The sequence below is a fragment of the Sinocyclocheilus grahami genome, unplaced genomic scaffold, assembly GCF_001515645.1.
Source record: "Sinocyclocheilus grahami isolate Dianchi unplaced genomic scaffold, SAMN03320097.WGS_v1.1 scaffold539.1, whole genome shotgun sequence".
Classification (NCBI taxonomy): domain Eukaryota; kingdom Metazoa; phylum Chordata; class Actinopteri; order Cypriniformes; family Cyprinidae; genus Sinocyclocheilus; species Sinocyclocheilus grahami.
Window position 1 is genome coordinate 696,231 of NW_015505718.1, and position 13,794 is coordinate 710,024.

At 37.0% G+C, this 13,794-nt stretch overlaps 3 protein-coding genes across 3 annotated transcripts in view; 1 reads left to right on the forward strand and 2 right to left on the reverse strand.

The window, feature by feature from the left end:
• Positions 1 to 1,985, reverse strand: LOC107555594 (chymotrypsin-like elastase family member 2A). Its single transcript, XM_016238442.1, has 8 exons — positions 1,901 to 1,985; positions 1,612 to 1,700; positions 1,212 to 1,309; positions 990 to 1,112; positions 771 to 907; positions 537 to 682; positions 276 to 428; positions 1 to 169 (listed from the first exon to the last, which is right to left on the reverse strand). Exons 1-8 carry the CDS (start codon positions 1,935 to 1,937, stop codon positions 152 to 154), a joined length of 801 nt encoding a protein of 266 aa, XP_016093928.1. The 5' UTR covers positions 1,938 to 1,985; the 3' UTR covers positions 1 to 151.
• A 2,538-nt stretch (positions 1,986 to 4,523) lies between these two features.
• LOC107555586 (chymotrypsin-C-like) lies at positions 4,524 to 10,576 on the forward strand. The gene is made up of 5 exons (XM_016238432.1): positions 4,524 to 4,531; positions 6,534 to 6,638; positions 6,735 to 6,871; positions 7,002 to 7,147; positions 10,237 to 10,576. The coding sequence occupies exons 1-5, from the start codon at positions 4,524 to 4,526 to the stop codon at positions 10,414 to 10,416; spliced, it is 576 nt and encodes a 191-aa protein (XP_016093918.1). The 3' UTR covers positions 10,417 to 10,576.
• A 459-nt stretch (positions 10,577 to 11,035) lies between these two features.
• The window catches only part of LOC107555603 (5-aminolevulinate synthase, erythroid-specific, mitochondrial), a 9,705-nt gene continuing 6,946 nt past the window's right edge, over positions 11,036 to 13,794 (reverse strand). Inside the window, exons 9-11 of the mRNA XM_016238462.1 lie at positions 12,348 to 12,616; positions 11,766 to 11,928; positions 11,036 to 11,534 (exon numbers count right to left, since the gene is read on the reverse strand). Coding sequence (XP_016093948.1) covers positions 11,368 to 11,534; positions 11,766 to 11,928; positions 12,348 to 12,616 — 599 coding nt within the window. The 3' untranslated portion in view covers positions 11,036 to 11,367. The remainder of the gene's footprint in view (positions 11,535 to 11,765; positions 11,929 to 12,347; positions 12,617 to 13,794) is intronic.

Below are 13,794 nucleotides of genomic sequence, written 5' to 3' on the forward strand. Positions count from 1 at the left end.
GAAAAATAATGCTTTTTAATGTTTTTATTTTTTTATTCATTTAGGCCAAGCGCAGACAATAGTTGTTGAATAAATGTGTTTATTGATTCCACATTTATTTTGTTGTTGTTGATGATTATGATGATTTTGAGGTAACCACACTTTTCACTCTTTAATAAGAGGTCATCACCTGAAAAAGAAGAGGCTTGTTTAAATACCTGAATATCTGAAACAGGATATGTGAAAAGATGGTATGTGTTCATAAAAATACCAACAGGTTTATTAAGTATACTCACATTGTTGATCCAGGAAATGTAGCCAGACACACGGGTGAAGACGGAGGGCTTCTTGGGGTAGTTGCAGCCCAAGCTGGAGCCAAAACTCACAATACCGTGAACATCCCAGGTGCCGTCACTTCTCTGGCAGTTCAGAGGGCCACCAGAATCACCCTGTACAAGTGAGGTAACATCATTAGTGTACATTTTCACTCATACTGGTTATTAATAATGGAATATCAAAATACACACACATAAATAAAAAGTGTGCATCAAACCCACATTGCAGCTGGACACCACTCCGTCTCCACCAGCGCACACCATGAGGTTGGTCACAAGGTTGCCCCACCAGTCTGACCTAGTGCAGGTATTGTAGTCCACAACAGGGAGCAGAGCCTGCTGCAGGATATCAGCAATGGGGCCATTGGCTGAGGAGAGAAAAAGACAAAAGGGACCACTTTAAGAAAAAACATTTGTTGCTTGAAAATAAGTAAATAGCAGTGGAAAGGCACCTACTCCAGAGGCGTCCCCAGCCAGTGACGTAACAGGAGAAGTTGTGAGGCAGAATGCTTTCGGAATTAGGCAGGCAAGCAGGTGAAATCTTGTCAGTGAAAGTCACTGGACTTGACAACTTGATCAGCGCAATGTCATTGCTGGAAAACACACAAATATATCAAAAACACACTCTCAGATTAGTCTTTTTGTCCCCTACATTAAAATGAGATAAGGACCAACCGGATATTGTAGGAATCCCAGTTCTCATGCACTATAATCTTGGAAGGAGAGATGGCGAGAGAGCCGGACTCGCTGCTGAGTGCCAGATTGTGCTTGCCCAGGTAGACTCTGTAAGTGCGGCTGCTGCTTGACATAAGTTTAAGACATAGTTTGAGTCCATCTCATAATGTAGATCAACTTATGGAAACATTCATTGCATTCTTTTGATTATTTTGACCGTACCTAATGCAGTGAGCCGCAGTCAAAACCCACTGCTTATCGATCAGGGTGCCACCACAAGTGTGGTAAAAGCTGGAGCCGCTCTGGTACTGGAGAGACACCTGAAATTGATAAGGTAGAGAGTGTTGAAGTGAAGCTCATTTCAGTGCATTTAGTAATACAGTCTAAATTATTTCAGAATTATCATTACATATTTCTGTGTTTGCAAGAAAAATGGTGTAGAAAGAGTTTTCACTCAGAAACTGCTAGTAATTTTCACAATTAGTTATGAAAAATAGAAAGTAACACATTTAAGTAAACGATTTGTAAGTAGAATGACCAAAATCATTTCTTGTAAAATATACTACAATAAACTTTAAAAAAATAATTGTTATTATTTTTTCCAGTGCAATATTCACAATACCTGCCATGGCCAGCTGTTTGGGCTAACATCAGTTCCACCCACCACCCTTGAGGCGACAGGTTTATAGGTGGGCTGCCCACAACCGTAGGCTGTTTCAAGACACAACACACATGCACACACAATGATAAATTAAATGTCTTCTCGGGTTCATTAGGTGCAATGCATATCTTTGTGAGAAATGAGAAAGATATTCCTGCTCATTCCACTTCCACAGCTTAAGAACCAAAGTATAAAAGATTGGTTGAACTTTTTTTTTTTAGAGTTTTAAGTAGACAAATGTTCATCTTACCACCAGCAATGAACAGAGCCAAGATCACAAATTTCATGATTCCTGATTGCAGTGGTTACAGGAAAACACCCATCATTTATATAACTAACCTGGACCCGGACAGCAACACAGACCAGTTACATTTCCTGTAGCAAAGCACCGATAGCATTCCCAGTATCATTTAGCCTTGTAGATAAACATCCCAAAATATCAGTTATCTTACAGGTTTTATATATGCAGCCTGTGAAATGCACAGATGACATGCTGATATGAAGAGTAATCTCTTGCCAAAGCCAGATGGCTTTTTGTGCTTCTGCAGGTTTGATGTTGATATTTTTTTAGTGTTGTGAAGTTTCAGGATTAAAATAAATTTGTGGGGGGGGGGGAACTAAAAATATATAGTGCCATGTATTTTGGGTTGCATTTAAGATATTTACCTGAAGTACATGAAAATTAAAAGAAGAAAATAACTATAAAAAGAGGATTCTGCAGTCAAACTAAATATGAGAACAAACCTTCAACCTGTTAATCAACAGCAAAATTATTTTGATTAGACTCTACCATGTGAAATATTAAGGTCAAGGTGCACCAGAGAGCTATTTTTTCTTACTAGTTTTTCTCTAAAGCAATCATTCGTTCCTAAAGGCGAATTGAAAGTGAATTGGCTTGTATATAAACATGATGAAGTCTGTGCTCTTGGGTATTCTCGTTGTTGGAGGTAAGAAGTCCTCAAGACTGATAATATAGTCTGATTAATATTTTTTTCATTAATTGTAACCACAAGAACAGTCACATAACTATTGATTATCATAAAAATGCATATGGGTCAATGACATACAGTATAAGAGTGTTCATAAAGAAAAGGAAAAATCTCTTTAAAGGGAATTTAAAATGTAACTAAATCTAGTGTAGAATGTGTGAGTCAAGTTCTTAGAAATTTACTATTTATATTTTTTTCTTAAAACCATGCTGAGGTAAGTAGTAGTAAAACATTTTCTTACACCTTTAGTACATGTGAATGTACACACTTTAATCATAATTTTCAAAAAGTATTAAATATATTTTTCAAGGTAACAAGCATTTTTCATAAATATAATGAACTATTAATTCAATTTTCTTTCTTTTAATAAGCGTTTTTTCTTCACTATTGAAGGATCACGAGGATCCTCAAATGCAAACTGTGTGCTTTGCTTCAAGAGAGCAACCATATATGTGTGTTGTGTTTTACTTTCTTTTACATTCATTTATTCTTCATTCATTTATAATCGTTTATCATTTATTCATTTTATTATCAAGACAGTTGTATCAACCTAATATTTTTGACTTTGACTTTGATTTTTAACCCTTAACTGTCACCGTCCCACCTGTGGGATGCTTGGCACTCTTTTTTGTTGTTGCCCTTTTTCTCTATCAAATCTTTTAGTAATCATCATAAATCATATATAATTTGAAAGCTTAGAAGCCCAAAATTCATCCTGTGAAAACCATTTTGAAATCGGACATTGCGTTACCATGGAAATGGTACTTTAAAATCTTTTGGCGGTCTCCTCCCCCTTAGTGGGCGGTGTCAAGTGTCATATTACAAAATGCATTACGTTCTTTTACAATCAAAACGTTTTATAATCTTGACAAAAAAACATATCATTGGAAAGGTCTGAGTCTCAGGATTCCATATTTGGTGATTATTTTGAGATAGAAGTAATGTTGACAGAGAAATCTAGACATTTGTGATGCATAAAAAATTGAATGGAGTTTGGATGGCACCCGGTGGCTGTTTGTGGTATAACGCCCTAAATAAAATCTCACAGGAACCTACATTTTTTTCATATCAACTTCAAATTTGGAAAATAACTTATTTAGACATAAGGCTTTAATTTTATACCAATTTTAGAGTAAAACCTGTTATGTAAAATATTTATTATATATAAAATCAAATTAATATAGTGTAATTTCTTTACAGTAAATTTAAACTAGCATAACTTTTTGATACTTTAATTCTTTAAATAAATTCCAATTTTGCGATAATCTGCTGATTTTCTTCTTTAAAAAGAGGGGGGGGGGGGGAACTAAAAATATATAGTGCCATGTATTTTGGGTTGCATTTAAGATATTTACCTGAAGTACATGAAAATTAAAAGAAGAAAATAACTATAAAAAGAGGATTCTGCAGTCAAACTAAATATGAGAACAAACCTTCAACCTGTTAATCAACAGCAAAATTATTTTGATTAGACTCTACCATGTGAAATATTAAGGTCAAGGTGCACCAGAGAGCTATTTTTTCTTACTAGTTTTTCTCTAAAGCAATCATTCGTTCCTAAAGGCGAATTGAAAGTGAATTGGCTTGTATATAAACATGATGAAGTCTGTGCTCTTGGGTATTCTCGTTGTTGGAGGTAAGAAGTCCTCAAGACTGATAATATAGTCTGATTAATATTTTTTTCATTAATTGTAACCACAAGAACAGTCACATAACTATTGATTATCATAAAAATGCATATGGGTCAATGACATACAGTATAAGAGTGTTCATAAAGAAAAGGAAAAATCTCTTTAAAGGGAATTTAAAATGTAACTAAATCTAGTGTAGAATGTGTGAGTCAAGTTCTTAGAAATTTACTATTTATATTTTTTTCTTAAAACCATGCTGAGGTAAGTAGTAGTAAAACATTTTCTTACACCTTTAGTACATGTGAATGTACACACTTTAATCATAATTTTCAAAAAGTATTAAATATATTTTTCAAGGTAACAAGCATTTTTCATAAATATAATGAACTATTAATTCAATTTTCTTTCTTTTAATAAGCGTTTTTTCTTCACTATTGAAGGATCACGAGGATCCTCAAATGCAAACTGTGTGCTTTGCTTCAAGAGAGCAACCATATATGTGTGTTGTGTTTTACTTTCTTTTACATTCATTTATTCTTCATTCATTTATAATCGTTTATCATTTATTCATTTTATTATCAAGACAGTTGTATCAACCTAATATTTTTGACTTTGACTTTGATTTTTAACCCTTAACTGTCACCGTCCCACCTGTGGGACGCTTGGCACTCTTTTTTGTTGTTGCCCTTTTTCTCTATCAAATCTTTTAGTAATCATCATAAATCATATATAATTTGAAAGCTTAGAAGCCCAAAATTCATCCTGTGAAAACCATTTTGAAATCGGACATTGCGTTACCATGGAAATGGTACTTTAAAATCTTTTGGCGGTCTCCTCCCCCTTAGTGGGCGGTGTCAAGTGTCATATTACAAAATGCATTACGTTCTTTTACAATCAAAACGTTTTATAATCTTGACAAAAAAACATATCATTGGAAAGGTCTGAGTCTCAGGATTCCATATTTGGTGATTATTTTGAGATAGAAGTAATGTTGACAGAGAAATCTAGACATTTGTGATGCATAAAAAATTGAATGGAGTTTGGATGGCACCCGGTGGCTGTTTGTGGTATAACGCCCTAAATAAAATCTCACAGGAACCTACATTTTTTTCATATCAACTTCAAATTTGGAAAATAACTTATTTAGACATAAGGCTTTAATTTTATACCAATTTTAGAGTAAAACCTGTTATGTAAAATATTTATTATATATAAAATCAAATTAATATAGTGTAATTTCTTTACAGTAAATTTAAACTAGCATAACTTTTTGATACTTTAATTCTTTAAATAAATTCCAATTTTGCGATAATCTGCTGATTTTCTTCTTTAAAAAGAGACCAACCTTATGTCTGTATTCAAAACTGTTCAGAAATTACAACAATTTAGGTTTGGATAGTGCACCTGCATGCCTATTTTAAAAAATGGGGGGGTGACAGTTAAGGGGTTAAACCAAAAAATATTCAAATTAATTTTAATACAAAAATAAAAAATGCTCATCGTAGTATGTGTGAATTTCATTTTTAAAGTATATATTCTATTTTTTTCATACCAACTTCAAATTTGGAAAATAACTTATTTAGACATAAGGCTTTAATTTTATACCAATTTTAGAGTAAAACCTGTTATGTAAAATATTTATTATATATAAAATCAAATTAATATAGTGTAATTTCTTTACAGTAAATTTAAACTAGCATAACTTTTTGATACTTTAATTCTTTAAATAAATTCCAATTTTGCGATAATCTGCTGATTTTCTTCTTTAAAAAGAGACCAACCTTATGTCTGTATTCAAAACTGTTCAGAAATTACAACAATTTAGGTTTGGATAGTGCACCTGCATGCCTATTTTAAAAAATGGGGGGGTGACAGTTAAGGGGTTAAACCAAAAAATATTCAAATTAATTTTAATACAAAAATAAAAAATGCTCATCGTAGTATGTGTGAATTTCATTTTTAAAATATATATATATATATATATATATATATATATATATATATATATAATTTTTTTTTAATTATTATTCTTTTCTTACCTCAGCTTATGGATGTGGGCAGCCCAACTACCCTCCTGTTCTGTCAAGGGTCATGGGTGGTAAGGACGCACATAGCTGGCCCTGGCAGGTAGATACACATGTATTATTTTAAAGTGGTCATATGATGCTGCTAAAAAGAATATTTCTTGGCAAAAATATACAAACGTGATTGAGAGATGTACAAATAAACATTCCTCAATTTTTTTTTTTGTTTTTTTTTATAGGGTGTATCTGGGAAAACATAACCTGAAGGAGGAGGAGAATGGATCTGTGGCCATCGCCGCTGGAAAGATCTTTGTCCACGAGGGCTGGAATTCCTTCACTCTCTGGTACAGGGGCCAAAAGTCTCCTCACAAACAAAAGAGATGCATATCTTGAATAACTTGTGCAATGAATTAAATTTTCATGTTGTGTCTGGGCCGCAGTAATGACATCGCCCTGATCAAACTGGAGAGTGCTGTCACTCCAAGTGACACTATTACTCCTACATGTCTGCCTGCTGATGGGCATGTTCTGCCCCACAATGCTCCCTGCTATGTCACTGGTTGGGGATGTCTCTACAGTAAGTAATGTTGATGGTTATGGATGAAGTTGTGCTGTTAAACTCAACCGACTGCATGATTAGGAGATATCCAGACTTTTTTTTTGGCTTTTCTTCTCACCTACCTTTTTTTTCCACTGTCAATAACTAGCCAATGGACCCCTTGCTGATATCCTGCAGCAGTCTCTCCTGCCTGTGGTGGATTACACCACCTGCTCTAGGTCTGACTGGTGGGGCTCTCAGGTCACACAAAGCATGGTCTGCGCTGGTGGAGATGGTGTTGTTGCTGGATGTAATGTAAGGAGTTATTGATAGACTATTTTTCATCAGTCATTATTTGTAATCTCTGATTACAATTAACTTTAATTGGTGTAGCCAATTAAATGTAGCAATACAGGGCCATTCACACGGAACATTGTTTTCTATTCTACTATGCTACGTTTTCCATTGTTTTTCTATGGAAAAGAACGAGTCTCGAGACCTCGAAGCAGGGCTGCCCAACCCTGTTCCTGGAGATCTACACTCTTAAAAATAAAGGTGCTTCAAAAGGTTCTTCAAGCGATGCCATAGAAGAACCATTTTTGGTTCCACAAAGAACCATTCAGTCAAAAGTTCTTTAAAGAACCATCTCTTTCTTACCTTTTTATAATCTGAAGAACCTTCTTTCGCCACAAAGAACCTTTTGTGAAACAGAAAGGTTCTTCAGATGTTAAAGGTTCTTTATGGAACTATTTAGACAAAAAGGTTCTTCTATGGCATCGTGAAGCACCTTTATTTTTAAGAGTGTACCTTCCTGCAGAGTTCAGCTCCAACCCTGATCAAACACAACTGAACCAACTAATTAGGGTTTGAAGGAGCACTTAATAATTACAGACAGGTGTGTTTGATCAGGGTTGGAACTGAACTCTGCAGGAAGGTAGATCTCCAGGAACAGGGTTGGGCACCCCTGCCTTAAAGTCACCATGAAATCAAAATTGAAAATTCTTATTTTTTTTAATGGAATACTGTAGTGTTTATTATCAATAATTTATCCGTGCACTCCATAATTATTTTTTTTTAATTCATGTTCCCTCGTAATCTTTAATCAAAAACGTTAACCTCCCCTCCCCCTCAAAACGACTCATCTTCTCTTCCGGTCACGAGCTATGGCGCAAGGGCGGAGCTAGTAACATGAGGGGTAAACGCTGGGATAAACAACGGGGAAAAACTGAAGCTGATGCTTTACTTTATAGAAATCAATGCATTGACCAGTGCTGACGCAAGCCATGGGGGAGTACACTACCCTTAAAATTTAAAATAGCATATTACCACAACATTACTCGTAGGACATCGCAAACTATTTTTTTAATGAATATGACTTAACCTGATGGAGGATATGCGCTCAGTCATTCAGGCAGTCTCTCTCTCGCACGAGCGCTGTTAGGTATGTTTTGTGCCGTTGATCGTCCTCGTCGTCGTCTTCCTCAATAAATAAAAAATGTCTTCATGCTAGGGTGTCGGCGGTGAATCCAGTGGAGAGAATTCCCCCCACAACTAACTGCAAACTGGCATTCAGATCTGCCTCCATTTTGTTAGCAACGCCCCAACTTCCAAGGATCCAATCAATTCCCGAAGTACGAAATCAAGTCCCGCCCTCTCATTTCAGATGCCGTTTCACTACCGACAATTGCTACTTCCATTTCATGCCGACTTTAAGATTATTAGGAGACCTTAAGGCACAATATATAAGTTTTCGCTGCTAGAGGGCACGTATTCAAAACAAACAAAGAAACAAAGGCGTAGTTTGATGACGCGGTGACTGAGTGTGGAATCATGGGAGTTGTTGTCTTCATCCCCACAGCCGATGCAATCCGATGGGACTGGGGCAGAAATCATGTTCATGGATGAGCTAATGATTTATTAACGTCGTAGTAAGAAGCAGGGTGAGGCTGAAAGCCGTCGAAGCGAAACGAGGCCGCTGAACGAGCGTGACACACGGCTCGAAAGCAGCGGAGCTTTTATTATGCCACAGTCGACCGCTTCCGCTCTTTCCGGTATGTGGGGTAAAGCAGCGCTGTTTTATCATACTAGATACATTTGAAAGTTCTGTTATTATGCTACTCTGTGCGGTCGTCACCTGTCTAATAAAACGCATAACATATTAAAGCGTCTTTGGTGTTTCCATGTTTTCTACAAAACAAAACCGGAAATCGAGGGTGTATGACGTCATTGGCAGGCTACATAATGACACTATAGAATAGACACTAGTTAAAATTGCTTATTTCTCTGGATTTAAACATTCTTCGAAACATTTGGGATAATGTAAGTACACAAGTCAGCAAAATATATAACACTAGTGGTTTTGGTGTGAATGGCCCTTGAGTCAGTAAACATAGCTACATAACGCAGATCAACTTCAGATCAATAAGCAGGAATGCACGCAATTTGAAAACACGAAAAATCATATACTTGCCGACTTTGTACATGGTTACAGGGAGAACCCGGAAATCAACTGAACGCCCTCGTAATCTTTAATCAAAAACGTTAACCTCCCCTCCCCCTCAAAACGACTCATCTTCTCTTCCGGTCACGAGCTATGACGCAAGGGCGGAGCTAGTGACGTGAGGTGTAAACGCTGGGATAAACAACGGGGGGGAAAAACTGAAGCTGATGCGTCACTTTATAGAAATCAATGCATTGACCAGTGCTGACGCAAGCCATGGGGGAGTACACTACCCTTAAAATTTAAAATAGCATATTACCACAACATTACTCGTAGGACATCGCAAACTATTTTTTTAATGAATATGACTTAACCTGATGGAGGATATGCGCTCAGTCATTCAGGCAGTCTCTCTCTCGCACGAGCGCTGTTAGGTATGTTTTGTGCCGTTGATCGTCCTCGTCGTCGTCTTCCTCAATAAATAAAAAATGTCTTCATGCTAGGGTGTCGGCGGTGAATCCAGTGGAGAGAATTCCCCCCACAACTAACTGCAAACTGGCATTCAGATCTGCCTCCATTTTGTTAGCAACGCCCCAACTTCCAAGGATCCAATCAATTCCCGAAGTACGAAATCAAGTCCCGCCCTCTCATTTCAGATGCCGTTTCACTACCGACAATTGCTACTTCCATTTCATGCCGACTTTAAGATTATTAGGAGACCTTAAGGCACAATATATAAGTTTTCGCTTACAAACAAAATCTTGGCAAAATTTGTGCAGTGTGTTCCAGCCTTTAGGTAGACTAGATGTCATTTAAAAATAAATAACGTGATTTATTTTTAAATGACATCTAGTCTACCTAAATATGACAAAACGACTTATTTACTTAATTTAAATGATATTTAAGTCAAAAACTATAACTGAAACAACAAGCAAAATTAACATTGCCCCGTCACACAACACAGAGTGACTCTGGTGGCCCCCTGAACTGTGCTGGTAGCGACGGCGTTTGGGAGGTCCACGGTATTATGAGCTTTGGTTCAGGACTGAGCTGCAATTATAACAAGAAGCCCACTGTTTTTACTCGTGTGAGCACCTACATTGACTGGATCAGCAAGTGTTTTATATTAGCAAACATGTTGTAATAGCATGCAAATTAAGCTTTATGACAGTGTTTGTTATGGAAACTTCTTTAATACTGATTTTCCCCATAATCTCTTACAGAACATGGCCAACTGCTAAAGAGCAAACAGAAAATGGGTTTTGTATCATGATGCCTTAAACAATAAAAATATTAAACGGCACATATATGTATTTGCGCTATACATTACTATAATAAATTTATATAATAAACACCTGGTTTAAATGCACTTATGACCTATTTGATTTAGTAACTTTAGTACAAAGTTGTTGTTAGTGGTATTCAAAATGATAAGATCTCATAGCTCAATAAGTGACACTTCCATATACAGTCCGGCAGGTGGCATTGTGGTGTTATAATTGAAAGTGGTCCGTCCAGACAATTTTATGTGCAACGACACATTTGACTATAGTTTTGTTGGTGTTTTGCATTACAATTTTCCCCTAAATTAAAATATATCAGATTCAGAGTACAAATATAACCTCTGCTTTTGTTGGTATTTGTAACCAAGTGGTTATAATGAGTTATCAGAGGCATTTTGTTGTAACTGACAAAATTTATTGCATTTTTACATTCATCAATTTGAGTGCAAATGGTCCAAAACAGGAAGACAGCATGTGGCATAGTTTCAGTGTAAGCTGTTATTAAATATACTCTTGCATGCATACATATACATACAATAATACCAATAATAGAAAACTACCAAAAAGTGCCCATGTGCAGGTTTGTCGTCAAGCAGAGGGGACACACAATTAATGTATAATTTAGCCAAAGTCTCAATAACTAAATTTAGTGGTACATTTATACGAATATGTGAAAACAAATTATCTTTTTTATCATTAACAGTCACAGCAAACAATACAGAAACACTATTGTATCACATATTGCCACAAACAGTGCTTTAAATATTCAGTGCTGATAAAACAGATCTTCATCTTGGTCTACTGATACTGACTCACTGTGCAGCCACAGTGATGTATCTCGGCTCCATGTTCCCAAAGTAGGACTTCTCCCACTCGCTCATGAGGTCAAAATAAAGAGGCCGATCACAGAAGGTGCAGGAGGCCATAGCTGGTCCATTCAGCGGCAGTCCAACCTCCTGCCAGACTTCCAACAGTTTCTCTGTCCAACACAAAATATTATTAAAAATTCAGACTCAAATCATTACCAGTTTAAAATGTAACCAGTTTCATTTTCTCAAATCTGGATACATCCCTATGACAATGGCAGATGTCCGAGTGTTGCAGAAAATGAAACTGCTGTTCTGTTTAGTGGCACTAGTGGTTCAGAAATGAAACTCTTCACCTTTAAAGTGAAAAGAAATAGAGTTGACCATATTGCATGACCACTCACCAGCAAAATAGTTCATCATAATGGGATTGTGGAAAGGAGAAGGAGCCAGCCGCAACAGCTCTTCTCCACGAGGCACTGTTGGGTAATTTATGGCCTGCACATAGATGTTGTGTTTCTCCAACAGAATGTCACACACCTGAGAGTTTTTTGCTGCATTCCCAACCTGAAATAGCAGATTTAAGGTGTAAACATTTATGCCTGTGCAGACAAAGGATTTCATTCGAAATATATATATACAGTATATATAATATTTAATAACTAGACTGAACAGTTCACCCAAAAATGAAAATCATCATTTATTTACCCATGTCGCTAGAAACCCATAAGACTTTGGTTAATCTTAGAAACATTAAGATTAAGATATTTTTAATGAAACTGTGAGGTTTCTGTCCCTACACTGAAAGTCCAGGTAACCAAAATTTAGTAGATTCAAAAAGGCATAGTCATAAAGGCATTATAAAACAATTACATATGGATCGAGCAGTTTGGAATGAGGACATGAGGGTGAGTAAATGATGACAGAATTTTCATTTTTGGGTGAACTATCCCATTAAGGACATAATTGTTTTTGCAAACACTGACCCGAATGGGAATGATGTGGCTAGGGCAGTTGACCACAGGCAGTCCAGCGTCCAGCAGCAGCTGTCTCATGTGTTTGACGTTTCTCTGATGGGCTCTGCGCAAAGCTTGGCCTTCTGGGCTCTTCAGCACACGCACCGATTCCAGAGCCCCCGCCAGCACCATGGGAGGCAAGGAGGTAGTGAAGATGAAACCGGCGGCGTAGGAGCGCACAATGTCGACCAGGGCACCAGTGCTGGCTATGTAACCACCCACACAGCCAAATGCCTTACCTACAGGTATTTCAAACAATATTGAGTAAATAAGTTGATAGGCAAGAACACGGGTGAAATTACAGGATAGAATCATGCTGTGATCATGCATGCAATGATAGAATCATAGACCACACAACACAGAGTGACTCTGGTGGCCCCCTGAACTGTGCTGGTAGCAACGGCGTTTGGGAGGACTGAGCTGCAATTATAACAAGAAGCCCACTGTTTTTACTCGTGTGAGCACCTACATTGACTGGATCAGCAAGTGTTTTATATTAGCAAACATGTTGTAATAGCATGCAAATTAAGCTTTATGACAGTGTTTGCTATGGAAACTTCTTTAATACTGATTTTCCCCATAATCTCTTACAGAACATGGCCAACTGCTAAAGAGCAAACAGAAAATGGGTTTTGTATCATGATGCCTTAAACAATAAAAATATTAAACGGCACATATATGTATTTGCGCTATACATTACTATAATAAATGTATATAATAAACACCTGGTTTAAATGCACTTATGACCTATTTGATTTAGTAACTTTAGTACAAAGTTGTTGTTAGTGGTATTCAAAATGATAAGATCTCATAGCTCAATAAGTGACACTTCCATATACAGTCCGGCAGGTGGCATTGTGGTGTTATAATTGAAAGTGGTCCGTCCATCTGGGCTCTTCAGCACACGCACCGATTCCAGAGCCCCCGCCAGCACCATGGGAGGCAAGGAGGTAGTGAAGATGAAACCGGCGGCATAGGAGCGCACAATGTCGACCAGGGCACCAGTGCTGGCTATGTAACCACCCACACAGCCAAATGCCTTACCTACAGGTATTTCAAACAATATTGAGTAAATAAGTTGATAGGCAAGAACACGGATGAAATTACAGGATAGAATCATGCTGTGATCATAGCATCATAGACCGTATCTGTCTTACCCAGAGTTCCAGAGACAATATCGATCTTGTGCATGACGTTGTCTCTCTCTCCTACACCTGCTCCGTGAGCCCCATACAGTCCGACAGCATGGACCTCATCCACAAAAGTCAGAGCTCCATATTTATGTGCTACGTCACATAGATCTTCTAGAGGGCAAATTGCACCTGAAACAAATTGAGTTATTTTTCAAGTGTAGAAATGCACTATTATCAGTTGACAATGATTAATTTATTCCACAAGCCAAAGTGTCTGATAAAAG

What these genes read in the sequence shown, in the direction of transcription:
- LOC107555586 (XM_016238432.1), top strand. An exon ending in TGGTTGGGGATGTCTCTACA is followed by an intron (nt 6,872 to 7,001) that starts GTAAGTAATGTT and finishes GTCAATAACTAG; the next exon opens with CCAATGGACCCCTTGCTGAT. An exon ending in GTGTTGTTGCTGGATGTAAT is followed by an intron (nt 7,148 to 10,236) that starts GTAAGGAGTTAT and finishes CACACAACACAG; the next exon opens with AGTGACTCTGGTGGCCCCCT.
- LOC107555594 (XM_016238442.1), bottom strand. Translation starts at nt 1,937, where the DNA reads ATGAAATTTGTGATCTTGGCTCTGTTCATTGCTGGTG. An exon ending in ACTGCGGCTCACTGCATTAG is followed by an intron (nt 1,113 to 1,211) that starts GTACGGTCAAAA and finishes TATGTCAAGCAG; the next exon opens with CAGCCGCACTTACAGAGTCT. An exon ending in GAGTGGTGTCCAGCTGCAAT is followed by an intron (nt 429 to 536) that starts GTGGGTTTGATG and finishes TCACTTGTACAG; the next exon opens with GGTGATTCTGGTGGCCCTCT.